General features: G+C 45.8%; 1 protein-coding gene across 3 annotated transcripts in view; it reads left to right on the top strand.

Annotated features, from left to right (window-relative positions):
* The window catches only part of Adam19 (ADAM metallopeptidase domain 19), a 91,766-nt gene that overhangs the window by 36,677 nt on the left and 36,204 nt on the right, over positions 1 to 18,885 (top strand). For all 3 annotated transcript variants that reach the window (XM_087571624.1, NM_001160228.1, XM_087571625.1), the window contains 2 exon segments: positions 1,977 to 2,055; positions 8,262 to 8,338. In XM_087571624.1, the coding sequence (XP_087427750.1) occupies positions 1,977 to 2,055; positions 8,262 to 8,338 (156 nt within the window).

Consider the following 18,885-nt stretch of genomic DNA (forward strand, 5'->3'; position numbering starts at 1 on the left):
ACTGGACACGTTGCCACACATCTGCACCTGTAATCCCAGCATTCGGGAGGTGGAGACGGGAGAGTCAGAAGTTCAGGGCCCATCCTAGGCTGTATAATGAGTTTGTGACCATCGTGGGCTACATGAGACCCTGTTTTTAAAAGTGAGAGTAAAATAAAAGCAATGGTGATAATCATTAATTTCTACCCAGCTCCTTTCTACCACGACTGGGGTTCATCTCGCTCCCTGTATTATTAAATTGCTTGATTCAGGAGGTCTAATGCCCATGGGAAGAGGAAACTGCAGAGAGAGAAAGTAACCAGCTACTGGCCGTAGGCGCAATACCGGTCAGAGCAAAGCCTCTGTCTTTCAGATCCGAGACCGTGCACTAAGCCCCTGAAGTACTCATTAATTCCCTCTCTAGTTAACTATGTCTTCCATTTAGTAAGCGTGCTGGAAGACACAAGCAGGCATAACTGTGGGGCCTGGGCTCATTGGGAGACTACCGGATGAATTCCTTCAGACCTGTGAATGCCTACCCTCTGAATCTCTGGATGCTTAGGGGAGATGGGCTGGGAGACACATCCTGCAAGCTGGCAGCGGATCCAAAGTCTGTATGTGGCTGAGTGTTCCTCTGGGTCAGCTGGATTTTGTGTTTTTCTGGGTTTACATATCCCTCTTGGGTGGTTTCTCCTCAAGACTGAATGTTAATTCTTGAGGCATCTGCTGTCTTGACTGCATCCTGGGATGGGAAGAGTCCAGCCTAGGCTTTGGAGCCATGTCCCTTCCTCTGGGAAATATCTCCTCTTCCCAAACCTAGTGTCTCTTCAGACTTCTCTGACTCACCATTCTGGCTTCAGCCTGTGTTTTCTTCTAAGAAGTAGTTTTGAGTTAGGTTTTCTGTTTTCAAAATAAATATTTGATTAAGTATTTATTTATTTCAGCAATATGTAACTTGCCTTGTGAACATCTGCCCTTCCTTGAGATAGCCACTACTGACAGTGGACTTCTGCCTTGCCAGTTGTTTTCAATACATGTACCTGGGGTACACTGATGAGTTTTTCATTAAAATGGACTTGGGCATACATATATTTCCGAAATGCCCTCCAACTAATTCCTTTTTAGACTTTTCACATTTATATATATATGCATTTCTTTCTGTCAGTCTTAAATTTCTGATGGTTTGTCCCATTAAAAATCAGAGATAACTTAGCTCCCTGACCTTGCCTTTCCGGAGATCAGTTCTGTTAGCTAAAACATCTGTTTGGTTCTTTTATTTTGCATTTTACTTTTGGAGGAACTCTAGGAAGCTTGTTCTGTATCTCCTTCAGTGAGGAATCCTTAACCTCAGTTTCAAAGGGTCTGTGACAAGAGAGAAACAGTATCTACATTTAGGAAAGGTAAAAGGTAAGTGGGAAGTGATGTCAAGCAGAAGCAGTTGTTTGCGGGACAGCTGATCCACAGAGAGTCTAAGCAGGTGGCATCAGCAGCTCTGTGAACAACAACTATCCCTGACATTTGTTCAGCCCTTGCAGTATCACTCACTCCATTGGCTATGCCTAAACATAGACCAGGACCAGGTACGACCCCTTGATTGACAACCCTACCCAAAAACATTCAGCCGAGGTTAAAGAAAAATGAGGTGTCTATGCTAAAAATTAGCATATCCCATGTTGGAAGGACCAGTTGAGTTTTACAATCAGGTCCTCCGACTTGGAGATATTGTGACTGTGTTTGCAATTTCTGGATCTTTCTCAGGACCCAGAAAAACAAACCAAGATGATTGATTTCGTCTTGTCAATTCCATCTAGAGGGAGTGACCAATGGCAGATTTCTTCCTAGCTTTCTTTCTGTTCTTTAGTCCCCTTCCTTCTACCACTACCTTCTAGTCAGGGTACCCTTTCTTGGTTCAGTTAAAGTCACGGAGTGCCATCACCAGGAAGATAGAATCCATCAATAAAGGTTCAAATGTCTCCTCTCATTTTTTTTTTTTTCAGGCACCTTTTTGCTCCAGCCTACACAGAGACCTGCTACACCGCAAGTGGCAATCCTCAGACCACCACGCTGAAATCTGAGGTGAGCCACATAGACATGTGTCCATCAGTAGCTGCCCTGGCTGGGTGGAAATAAATATGTGGTCCCCCCCTCTGAAGATCTGGCTTCTGCTGACCAAGACCTAGGACCCAAACAGAAGCAAACTCTGTTTTCTCATAGTTGCTCCCCAGAGAAAATGGCAAAGCAGAGAGAGGCAGAATGTTTGAGGGTAACTTGACTGAAATTTGTATGAATCATTACAAAGTACACCTATTATTAGGCCTGTGTTAATTTCCCATACATTAAAAATCTTTGAAAGGATTAATTTACTCATCATCAAGTAGATGTTGATCAATCTTTTTTTTTTTTTAAAGTACAGGGTTTTGCAGAGTTTTAATCACTGTGCATACAAATTTATAGTAACATAAACTAATCTATATTACCAAAATGATATAACAACAAAGTTACATTATACCTTTTAAGTTCGACTGGGGTTTGTTGTTTGTTTGGTTTGGTTTTTCAAGACAGTGTTTCTCTGTGTAGCCCTGGCTGTCCTGGAACTCACTCTGTAGCTGGGGCTGGCCTCGAACTCAGAGATCTGCCTGCCTCTGCCTCCTGAGTGCTGGGATTAAAGGCATGTGTCACCACTGCCAGGCTCCATCAAGTTTTGAAAATTTGCTGTTGTCTTAACAGGACATTTCCCCTTCGGAATTGTTTTTAGTAGGAAAGTTTTGCACCTTGTCAAAGAGTCATCCTTTTGCGAATAGTTTTTGCATCTTAATTTATTTCACCACACCCTACGGGTGGACATTTAAGATAGTAAATCCCACCTGTTGCATGGTTCATTGACTCTTCCCTTGGAGATTTCTTTCAGAAATCACAGGCTCAGAGTAAGTAGAGAATCCCTGGACCAGATCGAGGCTCCTGAGGCTCTTGGGAGGTGTAGGGAGGAGAAGAGCATGGGCTCCAGTATGTTTTGGCTTCTGGTGTGTGACACGGAGGAGAACAGGAGAGGCTCCGCTGCTCAGGCTTCCACTGACTGTAACTGGAACTAGATCTCCATGCAAGCCATTCTTCAAATACCTCTACCTGCGAGTGAATATCTAACAAGACAGCCATCATCAGTTACAAACAGGCCTAGCCTGTTTTTCAGGCGCCCAGGAATGGGGAAAAGGATGGCCCATTCAAGTTTGGAGGCAGCTAAGAAAATGGTTCTCAAAGTGTGACTCATGACCCCTTTGGCAAACCGCTGTCTCCAAAAATATTTACATTACAATTCTTAACCGTAGCAAAATGGCAGGTGCGAAGTAGCGATGTAAGTCATTTTATTGCGGGGTCACTACAACCTAAGGAACTGTATTGAAGGGTCACAGCATTACAAAAGTTGAGAACCACAGCTCTAAGAGGTCTATATAGCAGGATATATTACCTGAAGGGGGGGGGGGTGCTCTTTTAGGTTCTGGATGTGAAGGTCAATGGGACTTCTTCCCAAGACTTTCCTGGATGGGAAAGAAGTAGGAAGTGTGACCAGTGACAGCAGTAGACAGACTGTACTGGATCAGGGAAACGGTCCATTAATGGCCCACATCTCCACAAAACCCCTTCCTTTCCCCTTCTTAGAAAGCGTGCAGCCCATAGGCATTACAACTTTACGGAACCAACCTCCTCGAGTTCAGCCTCTCCTACTTCCATACCCACAACTCAAGAATGGGTCTCAGGGCACAAGTTAACGATGAGCTCATGCTTCCTGCTGTGAAAGCCCCCTGGGGTGGCCCCCTCAGCCTGAGAAGCTGCGGAATGCAATGACTTCATGGCTGAGCCTGACTTGTTCTTTGTGCTCTAAGCTGTGCACCAAGCAGAGACATATTAAGGGTCTTTCAGAGAAGAACTCTGGAAGAGGATGTGCTCTGGTCTCCCGAATTCCCCCTCCTTCCTGAAGGCCTCCTTGGCTGAAGCACATCCTTACTGAACCCTGGGAAAAGATCATTGTTTTCTTCTATCCACCACTGCTGGATTCTTGCAAAGTCCCCACCCAGGCCCAGGGGGCTCCCAGTCGGCCTTCTCATTTGGAAACTAAGAAATCAAGGAAAAGCAGGAGTGGAGTAAATCAGAGCTGTTGGCTTACATGCTGAGAACAGGACTCTGCTGCCAAACTAGTCAGGCATTCTGGGAATTTTATCAGGACTCATTAGCTAGACCTGTAGGTTACAGCCCTAATCTAGGTCAGATTACTGGGGGAACAGGTTTGGGAATGTGTTCCAACAGCAAGACTTACAAGGTTTGGGCTCTGAAGCCAGGGCTGCAGTCTTGGCTCTCACTAGCTGGATGACCTTAATCAACCCTTTGGATCATACTGAGTTCATTTTTTTTTTTTTTAAATCTCAAAAATTAGATGAGCTGAGTCAGTGCTATGGAAGAATAAGAGGAGTCACTGGTTTTTATGGGGATTCATAAATATAATTTCTAACTCCATAATTTACAGATGAGGGGATTGAGAAGGGAGAAATAACATGGCTATGTTTACTTGGCAAGGCTCAGACTAGAGCTCGTCCCAGTGGGTGGTAGCAGGTAGGAAAGCCTTGGGAAGTGTCAGTCAGGTGCCAATTCTGCTGTGGTTGGGTATGGTAGAGGGTGGGGTGCAGCGCCAAGATGCTGGGGTTCACATCTCTGCTTAACTGAGTCACTAAAGCTCTTTACAGCCGATCTTAGTCCAGAAGCTGAGATCCTTTAAACTAACCTTTAGTTTCCCCTTTAGAATTGTGGGAGTAATATCTGCCTCATGTAGCTGTGGTCAGAATAAAAGTAAAAATTACCAACTGTTGTCAAATAGCAAAGAGCAGAGTGTTAGTTGCTAAGACTATGGCAAATACCCCTGACATGTATGCTAGTGCCCTTTGTAAATTAAAGAGCATGTGACAGTTGTAGAACAAACCATTGCGGAGAGCATGGGGGTGTGCACACTGCGTTAGCCAAAGAGGGCTAAGGCTTCTTCATAGCTACTTCTGGATCTAACTTCTCGATCCTTGTGAGGAACCGGCATTTTGGAATGGTGTCTGACCCACATTTCTGAATGCTTACCTGGCTCTCAGTCACCCCACCCACTAAGAGCCCTGAAGGCTTGGCCCTGTGTCCCGGGGAGAACTGGTCTTTCTCACTGTCAGTGTGCTACACACTGGGGTCTGTGGTCTCATTCCCCAGTTCTAAGGACCACGGTCAGAACTTGGTTGTTGATAATCTGCCTCTAGTTCCACGGGTCCGGGGACAGATGGAGAAGCCACATGACAGGCTGGCCTTTGAAAACAGAGGGACCCTTGGCTAGAAGTTGGTCTGTACAGTTGTTACTTGCCTTCCTAGGTTTGCTGGAAAGCAGTGAGACCCTTGGCTACAGGGGGGCTGTGTGTGTGTCGCCTGCCTTCCTAGGCACTGGGGGATGATGACCTTCTACCACAGTTGGTTTCCTTTGTGCTCATAAAGCAAAGTCATGAATCTGACTGGCATAAAGCCCAGGAGACTTTGATACCAAGGGGAGACTACTGTTCTTTTCCCTCCTGGCTGTGTGTCAGTATGAATGGGTGTAGAACTCTCAGTATGACTGGCACTGCCAGCCAATGGACCACTGGTAGATGAAAAGTTACCTGTGATTCAGAGAAGGAACCCAGGTTGAGTGTGGGCTTGGCTTGTGCTTCCTGACATGGCTGTATGGCTTGATGAATAGGATGTAGAATAGAAATAGTAAAGGTCGTGGATCTGGGTCAGCCCCTTTGGTAGGCTTTTGTGTCCTCAGAGGCCATGCTTTATGTTTAGTGAAAGAATCTAATGAAAATATAGCCACTAATGTTTGCTGTCTAGCTAGCTCCTTTGTATGCAGGTCTCTCAAGGGCACTCTGAGTTTGGAGGTTAAAGATGTGGAAGGTCAGAGAAGTCATGTACACTGTTGGCATATGTGGGAGCCTGGATCGAAGGCTGACCTGGCTGGGGCAAAATGCTTCAGTTTAATTACCCCCTCCCCCAATGGGTTTGCTTTCTGGATGCCCCCCCACAAGGAAACAGCCCAGTCTGGAGATGATATTGTTAGAAATGTCTGTCGTGCAGGGAATACGTGAGCATTTATGATTGCTGCTTAGTTTCCAGGTGCTGAGGAAGCCCTTTAAAGACACTGATTTTACTCCCAGTTTTTTGTTTTTGTTTGTTTTTTGAGACAGGGTTTTTGTCTTAGTTAGGGTTTTACTGCTGTGAACAGACACCATGATCAATGCAAGTCTTATAAAGGACAGCATTTAATTGGGGCTGGCTTACAGGTTCAGAGGTTCAGTCCATCATCATCAAGGTCGGAGCATGGCAGCATCCAGGCAGGCATGGTGCAGGAGGAGCTGAGAGGTCTACATCTTCAACTGAAGGCTGCTAGCAGAATACTGGCTTCCAGGAAGCTAGGATGAGGGTCTTATAGCCCACACCCACAGTGCCACACCTACTCCAACAGGGCCACACTTTCTAATAGTCACTCCCTTGACTGAGCACATACAAACCGTAACAGTTTCTCTGTGTAGTCCTGGCTATCCTGGAACTCACTCTATAGACCAGGCTGGCTTCAAACTCACAGGGATCTGCCTGCCTCTGTCTCCAGAGTGCTGGGATTAAAGGCATGTGCTACCATGGCTAGCTTTCCTCCCAGTTTTACCCCCTCTCTGTTTTTGGCTATCTGACCTCTTTGGGAAGAATGTTTTAACCATCTGAGGAGAGCGACAGTTGACTTGGCACCCAGGCACTCTCAGAAACACTGTGCTTGTTTCCTAATTGCTATGATTAGCTTGGCAATCAAACTTTCCTGGTACCACAAAAATATTTGTATGCCTTTGACTTCTGCATCAACTGCTTTTCGTTATTGAGATAAAACAGCATGACTAGAAGCACCTTACAGAAGCAAGAATTTATTTGGATGTAAGATTCCAGGACAATAGTCCATGATGGTGGGAGAGTCAAAGCAGCAGGCAGCCAGAGCAGGAGGCTGAGAGAGCACAGCTTCAGTTTCAATCGTAAAGTATAGAGAGGTGGGCGAGGCCATGAAATCTTCAATCCTGTCCTCCAGTGACCTCAAATCAACACTGTACTGCCTACCTGAGTTACCTCACCGAGGACCACTGAGTGTTCAAACACTCAAGCCTGGGCTGGGGCCAGCAGATCTCATTCAAACCACTGCAGCTCCCTAATTATTAATGGCTACCTTTCACAAGACTATAAGCCCCAGGGACTGGAGCTAGGTGTCCATTTTCTCATTGCAGCACTAAAGCCTTGCCCAGGGCCTGCATATGATGGTGCTTGGCAGTGTTCATAAAGATGGAGGTCTCTGGCTGGGTTTTGGGGGATATCACATGCCTATGAGCCACTAGGACTAGAGAATGCATCAGGCTTCGTGGAGCTAGGGACCCAGGAAGAAGGGTTTAGCTGTGGAGGAATTTGGGGAAGGAAGAGCATCTTGAGCTGAGTTTTCAGCTTGAGGCTGCCCTAGCAAAGCCCTGTGAACTTGGAGGTTAAGACAGGAAAGATAGATTCTCTCTCTCTCTGTTTTGGAAGCTAAATGTCCAAACTACGTAGTTGGAAGAGCTGTGTGCTCTGTGAGCTCTCCAGGGCAGAGTACTTCCTTTCCTAATTCCTTAGTGCTCCTTGGCTGCGTTACATCACTCCATTCTTTACCTCTGTGTTCAGCTGGTTTGTCCCCTTATATTCTTTGTGTCCTTCCATCCAGGAAGCAATGAGTCATTAGATTTATGACCTCCTCTAACCCATGTGGCCATACCTTAATTTAATTACATGAGCGAAACCCTATTTACAAATGAAGTCCTAGTCTAGCTTAGGAGAACCTTAGGAGGATACTATTCAGCCCACTACAGGGAGTTACAGAGGTGCCATTGAGAGACTGGCTCTCTCAGAAGACTTTTCCTAAGGCTGACACGTCAGATTTGAAAATCCTGGGTTCTCCAACCTAGCAGGAAGATCTTTGGCAAATCTTTTTGTCCCTGAGAGCCTCAACATTGTTTTGTCCGCTCAGTAGGTCTGGTGATGCCTGGCCTGTGCTATGTCTTGGGTTTCTATAAGCACCAAAGTGGAAGCTTGGAAGCATTTTGCAGGTTGTAAGAGCTGTAAGGTCGGGGTTGGGAAGGAAGGAATCTGTGACCTGTCAATCAATGAGACATTAACATTGCCACATCTATCAGTGCCATTTGACCCAGTACTTCCTTTCTGTTTGCTAGGATCACTGCTTTTACCACGGGACTGTGAGGAAAGTGGATGAGTCCAGCGTCACTCTCAGCACCTGCCGGGGAATTAGGTAAGAGGTCCTGAAGCTTCTAGGGACAGCTGGTTCCTTCCCTCTACAGTGAGCAGGGCTAACCCAAGGCAAGGGCTTTGCAAAGAAGAGGTCAAGCTTGTGAGGTGCCAGGAAAGTCCCAGATAATCTACGCGTGTACCTTTCCTGACAAATGTGTTGTATTAAGATATAAATTGTTGCTGGGTGGTGGCGGCTCACAGTTTTAATCCCAGACCTTAGGAGGCAGAAGCAGGCTGATTCTCTGAGTTCTCAAGGCCAGCCTAGCCTGGTCTACAAAGCCAGTTCTAGGACAGCCTGGGCTACAGAAAGAGACATCTTGAAAACAAACGAAGATAGGCGTTATATTACTTAGGAATGATAAGGCCCACAAATCAAGAGACAATCATGACTGAAAGGTTAGCGTCACTAAAATGTTACCTGCTGTGTAACGGGCAGGCGACGCATCACAGTAAAAGGAGGTGCGCTAACCATGAAGAGTAGAGTAGAAAGGCACAAGAGTGTGAAGAGACAGGAAGTTGGGTCTATGTGGGCTAGTACAGAGAAGAAGTGAATGAGTTAGAAGAGCAGGCTGAGGAGTAGCTAGTGTGAATAGTTTCATTAGTCTTGGGACACAGGGCCCATTGAGTTGTCTGATACCCATCACTATGGGTAGGTGAATAGTGGTCCAAGAGGATGAGAAACTAAGGCAGGGTCCAGGTGGCTGGACCCTGGGCTATTTGTTGGCTTGTACTGAAAGGCACAGTAGTTGGCAAAGTGTTTGCCATCTCCAGGGGTTGGGTAACCATGGGTGCGGGGGTGGAGGGCAGTTCCTCCTGGGCCAATGAGCTCCTAGAAATGAAACCAATGAGAGAGAGCAACGCTGGTAGACTCCAGGCGTGTTCTCCAGAGTGTTCTTCACTCTGTGGTTGAAGGACATTAAGGTTGTGTAGCAGGAAATGGGAAGAGAGAAGATGTGGGGAGAAAGAAGAGGATCACTTTCAGGACACAGGCAACTGAAAAGTTCCTACCAGATGATACTTGGAAAAAGGGTGGCCTTTTTGTCTCTAAAACAAACCAGCTGGGTTTGAGCCAGGAGCACCGTGTGTCTGGTGGGAGGTGGAAGAAGGCATCAGATCCCTTAGAAGTAGAGTTGTAGATGGTTGTGGGCCACCATCTATATGCTGGGAACCAAACTTGGGTCCTCTGCAAGAGCACAGTGTTCCTAACTACTGAGCCTTCTCTCTGGCCCCGTTTCTTTACTTACTTATTTGAAAAATCTGGACTTTTATCTACACAAATTGCCTGGGTTTTGAGCACTGCAGTGCACAGCTCCTGACTCTAGGATTAACAACAGGAAAAGAAAGTTCTGGTTGGCGATAGCCAATACCGCCAAGTACATGCTGGGGGAAGACTGTCACCACTGCTAATGTTAAGTTACATATTCTTTCTTCTCAAAGGCAGGGCTGGGAATACAGGTTTCCTCTCAGGAACTGGTAGGAAGTGTTCTTTCCCTTTATCAGTCGCTGCTTCTCTCATTCATCTTGGGTGTCTGCTGTATGCCCATGCCCTACCTTGGTTGAGGATAAGCAAACATTGTCCTGTTGGGGGCCTTCTGTATCCTCATCTGTCAACGATCGGTATGGTCGTGTCATTAGTTCTGCAGCTCTTTACCAGCATACAAGATTTGTTCCTTCTACAACTTAGCTAGCTTACCCCTTCCCACCCCTACTCCCACCCCATCAGTATAACTGAGGGCCCTTCTGACTGCAGGCCTCACGTCTGTTTATGAGTTGGTTCCCATCCCTGAAAGGTTGTGTGGCGAGCTGCCCAAGGGAATTAGGCAGGAAATCGGGTTTGGCTGGGAGATGATTAGCAGTGGCTTCATATCCTTCACTCAAGTGGCCTCCTCCAGCCAAGCCAACTGACTGCTCAGTGGTGTTTATAGCCAGCCATGGGCCACCTGTGGCCAGTGAGTAAACAATGACTTGTCCCAGGAAGGAGGAAAAGGAACAAGCAGGTGTGACCTTCTCCTCCCCGCCCCCTTCCTTTCTCCCCTCTGGGTCTAGAGCAGTGGGAACGCACTTGGCTTGGCCTCTTGTAAATCATTCCAGCAGTCAGGCTGATGGGGGAAGCTCACCAAGCTACCCATGTGTTTCTGGTTTGCATGCTTCGCTTCCGTCTGGTGAGGTCCACATGCTTTTCTTTCCCAGCCCTCTCCTCCCTCCACATGCTAAAGAACGGAGGTTGGGGCCAGGCTGATTTAAGAGCTGGAGACTTGGATACACAATGTCTGTATTAGGTCCCTGGAGCAGAGGCAGGAATGAGAGTGGCGCTCCAACCCTTATAGCTTCCCAAGGCCCCTAAAGGCTCGTATTCCCATGGAAGGTCTCCATGGTAACCATTCATCTCTCCTGGTACTGTGCTCCTGTGCTTGGAGAAAATGGATAGGATTTATGCTAGGCAGCCTCTTCGAGCTCAACATGAGAGAATCAGGAGAACCTCTAGAGCAGTGGGTCTCAGCTTTCCTAACACTGCCACCCTGCAATACAGTTGCTCATGTTGTGTGACACCCCGACCATAAAATTACTTTGCTGCTACTTCATAACTGTAATTTTGCTACTGTTATGAATCCTAATGTAAATATGTGTTTTCCAATGGTCCTAGATGATCCCCATGAAAGGGTCATTTTATATGCCCCTCCGATCCCCAAGGAGTCCCTACCCACAGGTTGAGAACCACTGCCATAGCCATTGTGAAGAGCTCTTCTCTCCAGAGTACTCTGTAGATCGGTTTATCATTAAAGGAACAATACCCAGTAAAATAAATCTAAATGTTAATAAACATTTAAGGGCACGATGAGAGACACTTTCTCACTCTGCTTCCCAGATTTTACCCTGTTTCCAGATACAGTCATAGGCTACCAGTTTCTTATGTCCCCCATTTCCTGGCAAAAGGAATCTTGTTACATAATATAATGTTTTATAACTTTGGACCCTAATCACCTTGGGAATTGGGTAAATCAGTGACTGTGGATCTTAACAAAGATACAGCAAACCATTTGTGTTAGCCAGCTGGTGACTAGATGCTTGAAGTAAACAACTTGAACGGGGAAGATTGGCTTTCCAAGGGTCCCAAACCTCACTGCTAGCTCTGTTGATCCCTGGTCCATAGTGAGGTAGAACATTCTTGGTGGTGGAGACAGTAGTCCTAAGAACTCTCCTCCCCTCAGATCTTCCTCCTCCAGGCAGACCTCCTGAAGTCTCCAGAGCTTCCTCCAAATAGCATCCCCAGTTGGGGATCACCTGCCCTGAGGATGTCAGGTATCCATACACTGCAGCCTTCCTCGCACTTAAAATCTGTCCGTAAATGTTACCATGACATCTTGCTTGCACAGAGGCATAACTAACCCATAGTATAAGCGTAAGGTCTGATGATCATTTATGGAAAAGTTAGCCAGTACTGAGCCATGATTTCTTTGAATAAGCCTGTGTGTGTGTCCCCATCTATTGTTGGAGAGGTGTTTGGTTGGTTTCAATTCCTAATGCTTATTGAAAATTGTTATTGTGCAGTTTCAGAGTTAAACATCCAAACACAGGAGTGTAAGCTAGAAACGAGTGAACGTTATCTGTCCTGCCCTATTTCTACACAAACACATTTCTCATCTGGGTCACTGTTGGATTATACCTGATTGGGATGTATTGTCTATTATGTATAAGTGAGACCATCCCATGCATATAGATCAGCTTTATGATGTGTTTCCAAGTTAGGACTAAGTCTTAGGTACACACGAATCTGTCAGATTACTTTAACAGGTCCTTAAACTCTTACGTACTGTCTGGTGAACTGAATTATAGTTTTTCAATGACATACAATGCATAACCCTTACAGATCCAGTCAATGGATCATATTCTGTCAGAGCAGTTTTCTCTTCCAAGATATGGAGCTCTCATAGCAATTCTGCCTTCACAGGCTGGCTGGCTGGTTCTGGACTCTAATCCTGCACTTTAGGGAGAGATGGGTACTGGAGAGTATGTCCAAAAGTGCACACCATGGACTGGAATGGCTATAGAACCATCATTCTAGAGCCCTGAGTTTGTGTCAGACCCTGCAGAGTAGGAAGAAGGAACCAAGGCTGGGAACGGGCGATCCTTCCCCCAAAACCACGCCTTCTTTCCTTCTGCAGGCCTAATGATAATTCCTTCTGTCAGTGGAATAAGTCTTTGGATGGCAGGACCATTACACTGTGACAAGTTTAGGTTCTAGAGGCAGAGCATTCTTGGTTTAAAAGCTTGCAGCTGGAGAGGTAACTCAGTTGGTAAAGTACTTGGCACACAGGCACAACGATCTGAGTTCAGTTCCCAGTTCCCAGAGCAGGATGGTGCATGCTTTTATGAATCAAAGTGCTGGGTGAGACAGAAACAAGAGGATATCTGGGGCTTGCTGGCCAGCCAGCCTAATTTAACTGGTGAGCACCAAGCCATTGAGAGGCTTAGTCTTAAAAATCAAGATGGACAATAGCAGAGAAACAACACCCAAAGTTGTCCTCTGACGTCCACATGCTCTCCACATGCACACCCAACTTGCCTTCTAACACAGTTCTTTATTATTGTATATGTATATGTATGCATGTATGTATATGTGTGCACATGATTGGGAGTGAAGGCATGTGTGCTACAACGTTCATGTTGAAGTCAGAGGATAACTTTATGAAATCTATTCTCTCCTTCTACATAAGGTCTATCATAAGGATCCCTTGGGTTCCAGGGATCCAACCCAAGATTGTATATCTAAAGCCTTTAGACGGTGCTGATCCATTCCTGAAATCTCAGTTCTCTGCCCTGTAAGATGGGAGTGGTGATACTGAAGTCATCTGAAGGGTTCACGTGAGAGGGTTATTATCTCCATCTCCTTGACAGCACAATCTTTGGTTGGATCACCGAAACCCAGGGGCTAGAATACATGGGCTGTGCTCTGTATGTAGATGCACTGAGTGGCTCTCCAACAAAATGGTTTGTACCTCACTTATACAGTATGCTTCCATGGCTGCTAGCTTTCCCAGAGAATCTTCCCTGATTGTTAGTGAGCATTGCCTAATTACTTTCGAGCAGTGGTCCTCAACATTCCTAATGCTGTGCCCCTGTAATTCAGTTCCTCATGTTATGGTTACCCTTCCCTTCCCACCACCACTTCATAACTGTAATTTTGTTAGTTATAAATTATAATGTAAGTATCTGATATGCAACCCTAAGGGAGTCAAACCCACAAGTTGAGAACCACTGCTTTAGACTATTAATATGGCCATTCAGTGGGAGGGCTGTGTCAAGAGACAGAAGAGACAAGATTTTAATCCAGGAAGTCTCCTTACTGAGCCTGTGTTCTCTGCCTGTGCTCTGTCCCAGCAGAAACTCAGCACCATGTGCTTTTCTTCTCTGTGTGCTGACCTGGAAGTTCCCTATGATCCTTTAGTATGGGTACAGGTTGGGAAAGTGGTGGAGAGGAGGAACCCAGGACTGCTACTTCTTAGGATCTCTCCTGATGAAAGTGGGTGCTGTGTGTCCCAGGGATGACTTCCTTGGGAGTGGCACCTCTCTCAAGTCTTGAAGATGTATTTGACTGAGTCCTTCAGTCACTTGTGGGTTAAGCATGAATGAGCTTTTTGTTTCCTGACTGGCTGGCCTGCCTGGGTTCCTCCACATGATCTTATTCTATGATTTATTTTTCTTATTCTCTTAATGATGAGGAATAGGTTGGAGAGTAGCATCCTGGCTCTTTGCCTCCTTGGTTCTCTGTCCCCCACCTCTGATCTCTGCCTCTGCCAGAGCTAACATTTAGCAAATTGGATCAGTGGAGGCTCTTAGGATAAATGATGGAGAAGGGAAGAAATAAGGTGACTTGTGTCTGGTAGCAAGAAAGAGCCCCCAGAACCTCATTCTCAGAAACTCACCATCAATAAATCTGGGATCCACTGTAAATGCTAGGTTGTGCCAACTCTTTTCAATCTCCAGTAATCCCAGAGGAGGACCGGTGGTTCTTAGGACTGGAGTGAGTCCCCAAGGGCTATAGTGAGGGCAGGAAGGGGAGGGGCCCGATGAATCCTGTTGCTGGAAGGGATACCTCAGTGGTTATCCCAAGCTTGAGTTATTTAGACTGCCTACTTGAGATGATTGCTCAAGCTTGAGTCTGCCTACTTGAGACAACTGCTCACATGCCATGGAAAAAGTCAGGAGCATGAGCTCCTGAAGCCTCTGAGTGTGGCTTGGTGGAGCATTGCCCATGGGCTTAGTGTGTAAGGGCCCATGATTCACTGAAGATACCGTGAACTTACCCTAGACTCAAATAGTATGTAAATGCAAAGAGCTTTATTTTGCAGAAGTCCAGCATGCTGGGGTCTCTCATTAACAGAATAGAGAGACACCCAAGTGATCTTGCAAACTTAATTTAAAGCACATTAGGGAATTCCAAAGTAGCCTCTGTGCTAATTTGTTGGGTCCATTTCTACGGACATTTTATTACTGGGGTGTGGGGGCTGGAAACTTACTGGGGGAGGTCTGGAAACTGCTGCTGACCCATTCTTCTTGTCCTGGGCTAGGTGGCAGGGCAGCCTCTGAGGCCTGAACCTGCCTGGAATTGCCCAGTTCTTGGAAACAGAGATTTAAGTCTAATCTCCTTAACTGCTAATTTGAAGCCTGTCATAGGATCAGTCCAGCCTTCTCAAGTGCAGATACTTGGTCCAGCAAGCAGTTTCTTGGGATAACCTGGGTACCTTCTGAAGATTACTGAATAGCCTGAAAGTTCTGGTCCTGTGAACTCTGATGACAGGGTTAGAGCTTACTAGTGGATGCAGCTTCCCAAGGAAACAGACTGTATCCATTAAATCTTTAGCCACAGGGGAAAGCTTCTGATTCTAATCTCTCTGAACCTCAGTTTCTTCACTGATAAAGTGAGTTCGGTACTTTTGCCTTACAATGTGCTATGGAAATTAAAAGAGAGTAGCATCTGCAGTCTATGTGGCACATGGTGAGTTAACTGTCAACAAACACTATTTGAGGATAAGGGAGAGTGGAGCCCTCCTCTGCCATCTGCTAGATTCCACAGAGAGGCCAGTTGCATCCTTGTTGATGTTTGGTCTTTTGCTATGTATTGTAATAACCTTGCTCCTTAATTTAAAATTATTGGTTAAATAAAGATGCCAAATGCCAATAGCTGGGCAGAAGAGACATGGGTAGGGTTTGAGGTTCATTGGGCTTAGGGTCTGAGGAGAACCACGAGGGGAGAAGAAGATGGAGAGAGGAGGAAACCACCATGGGGTAGGTGAATCATAAAAATATAATCATGAGGGCTAGCCAAATTGGAGGTAAGAGCTGCCCAGATGGAACATGGCAAATTAGAAAATGGGATTGTTGATAGGGAAATAGATTCAAATCACATAGAGAGTAGATATTTGCCCAGGTCTAGTGCTAAGCCTTATTATAATAATAAAAGTTGTGTGTCTTTTATCCAGGAACTGAATGATCAAAGGCAGGGCAAAAACCTCTGGTTGAGATTAAATGTTTTCTACAACAAACTGGCGCCCAATATGGGTCTTGAACCCATGACCCTGAGATTAAGAGTCTCATGCTCTACCAACTGAGCTAGTATAATTTCATTTAGAAGATAATGCTTTTCTGTTGCCAAAAACCATTTTGCTCTAGGAAAAGTATGTCCTGCTGATCAATGTGGGGATCCAGAGTTGAATTGGGGCAGAGTTGTTTTGTTTTTATCCAGCGAGAAAACAAAGCCATGCTCATGAGCGCTAACATGGATAAAATTTCAAGCTACTCTGAGCAGCCAGCCTGTCTCCTTAGAATGTGAGGCTCTCACAGGAGAAATAATGGCAACGTGTAAGAGCTGACTTGAAAATGGATGTCACATTGCTATGAGCAACCAGTCTCTATAAACACGGGCTTCCGCGGAAGAAATGATTACAGTTCAACCTAGCACTTTATACAATAAATGAAAGGGAATTGGAATACAGTTGAATATAGAGAAAAAATTAATTACATAAAGAGAACAAGGATATAAGCATATTTAGCCACAGGAATATTAATCTCCAAAGAAGGGAGAAAGAAATGAGAATTGATATAAATGTTTTGAAGGCTCCATAGATAAATAAATTCAGGCCTTTGAGCTCAATACTTGGGAGATAAAGGCAAGGACAGATAGGTTCCTTGTGAGTTCGAGGCCAGCCTAATCTATAGAACAAATCCAGGTTGGCCCGGGCTATATAGAGAAACCCTGTCTTAATAAATAATGATAATTGCTTTTAAACTGATTTAAGTTATCAAAGACATTAATCTCCAAAGAAGAGAGAAAGAAATGGGAATTGATATCAGTGTTTTCAAGGGTACATAGATAATGAACAAATAAATACAGGCTTTAATACGAAGGCAGGATCAGAAAGGCTTCTTGTGAGTTTGAGGCCAGTCTAATCTACAAAGCAAATCCAGGTCAGCCTGGGCGCGCGCACACACACACACACACACACACACACACACACACACACACACACACACACACACCCTGTCTCAATGAATAATAATTGTTTTCATTGTTTTAAATTATCAAAATGAAGGTGGTTATAAGTTCTATAGTTGTGATGGTATTACAAATCCTCTACGAGAGAGGTCAAACCTAAATTTTAAAAGGGGCTGCTAATTGGACCAATCTATACTCTTAATGATTTCAAATTGCTGGACCAAAGGCATGTTATGGCTAGAGAGATGGCTCAGCCGTTAGGGGCTAGGCTCACAACCAAATATATACACGTTCAATTCTCATCCCTAATTAATTTTGTATAATGTTTGAATAAAGTAACTGGCGTGAGCTGGCTGGGTGTTAGTCTTCCTGGGGAGGCTGTACCCCCCTGCTCCTTTGGAAAATGAGGACTTAGCATCTTAGTAAGCTTCTCTCTCTATTGCTGCACCTACAACCAACATCAATCAACACTTCCTGACTGGTCTCACTGCCACCATCACTACAGCCATATGCACACTGTCTTGATGATAGTAGATGAGGTAACAGAGAACTGCCCTGTGGACATCTTCCTACCTCCATTGTTACTTGTGAAGTCATGGGCACTGAGTGTTCCCTGAATGGGGGTGACTTTCTGAACCATTCTCCAGGGCTATTATGAAAGACAATAAAAGGTCAGGGTGAAGGTTGTAGGATGTGGAACCAGAGTACTGAGGTCCACCCTGTTTGAACTCTTTACTACTTGTGTGAATTTGGACTGGTCATGGGGAAAATATTTGTAAGGATCAGAGAAGTTGATATGAGACATTAAGCGCTTATCAACTTGGTGCCTTGTCCATAGAAAAGCTCAATAAGTTATAGCCACTACGTTGATTATTATCAGCCCTGCTGCCAAGTTCCAGTTGGTCACTGACCTATTTGGCCGAGGGTTTGTTCATATCATACCAAGCCAACTACGCCTTGTGGCTCTGTGTTCAGGCTTTCACTGATTCCTATGGGGGACTTTCCACTCACTGGGTGTAACATCGGTGCACACAGGATGACCAGCCGGCCTATGGTTTACCTCATTGCGTGGCCAATGTTGTAGCCATTATAGGAAGCTGGGGTGATGGGAGAGGCTCTGGTCAGCTGGGATGAAAAGATAGCTTGGGAACAGGATGCCCACACTGCCCTGGCCTTCGTTCTTTCCTGTGCAGAGTAGGGAAATGGCTGTGATCCTGCTCTTTGTCCTCCACTCTAGCTTTTAGGTGTCTCCCCATAGGCCAGCTGGCAGCTGCTGTGTCAGCCAGGATGCAGTCAGGAAGTTGATGGCCTTTCTCGTACTGGAATGAGGTCAGCGGGGCATGGGGTCAGGAAAGATCTACTGCCCACCTGAGTCTGTGGTGTCTGTCCCCAGAGAATCATGGGCTCTTACTAAAGGATAAAACCTGGGTGGGCATCCTGAGAGGGGAGAGTGGTGGGTGGAGGTTGAGTGGTCACTCATGGTACCAGAGGCTGAGCCGAGAATGCCTTTGGTATGGAATACTCAAAGGGCTACGACCTGGAGTGACTTGTTGCCAGGGTCCTGGGGATTCAGTCCTGGGCTCATCTTTCCCAGAATCTGGAACCCATTGCCTGGCTGTCTTCTTTATCTCTATGTACGGGAGGTGGCAGTTTGGAGAGTGGGTCAGAAGGGCAGACTATATTTATTCATGGCCATAGTTGATAATGCCAGCAACACTCTTCCGAGGGTGGCTAGTCACCACCTGATTGGCCTGACTGCAGCAGTGTTCCCAGGAGGAGATGAGATGGCAGAGGAGGCCTTTGGCCCTCTTCCGTCCTCAGACACAGTCTACTGATAGGTAATTAACCATGTGGTGCACAGTTGGCAGACATTACTGTCTTTTCATTCCTACATCACAGTGTAAGGTTGGCACACCATAGATCTCGGCGGATGAGGCGACGGGGAGCTGCCCTGTGGGTGTTACTCCGTTGATAGTTGTGAAGCCATCGCTGGACCTAGAGAGCCACAGAGGCTTCAGTAGTACAGCACTATAAGCAGCTGCATCTAATGTGTG

Source organism: Rattus norvegicus, chromosome 10 (genome assembly GCF_021556685.1).
Source record: "Rattus norvegicus strain SHRSP/BbbUtx chromosome 10, alternate assembly SHRSP_T2T, whole genome shotgun sequence".
NCBI lineage: Eukaryota > Metazoa > Chordata > Mammalia > Rodentia > Muridae > Rattus > Rattus norvegicus.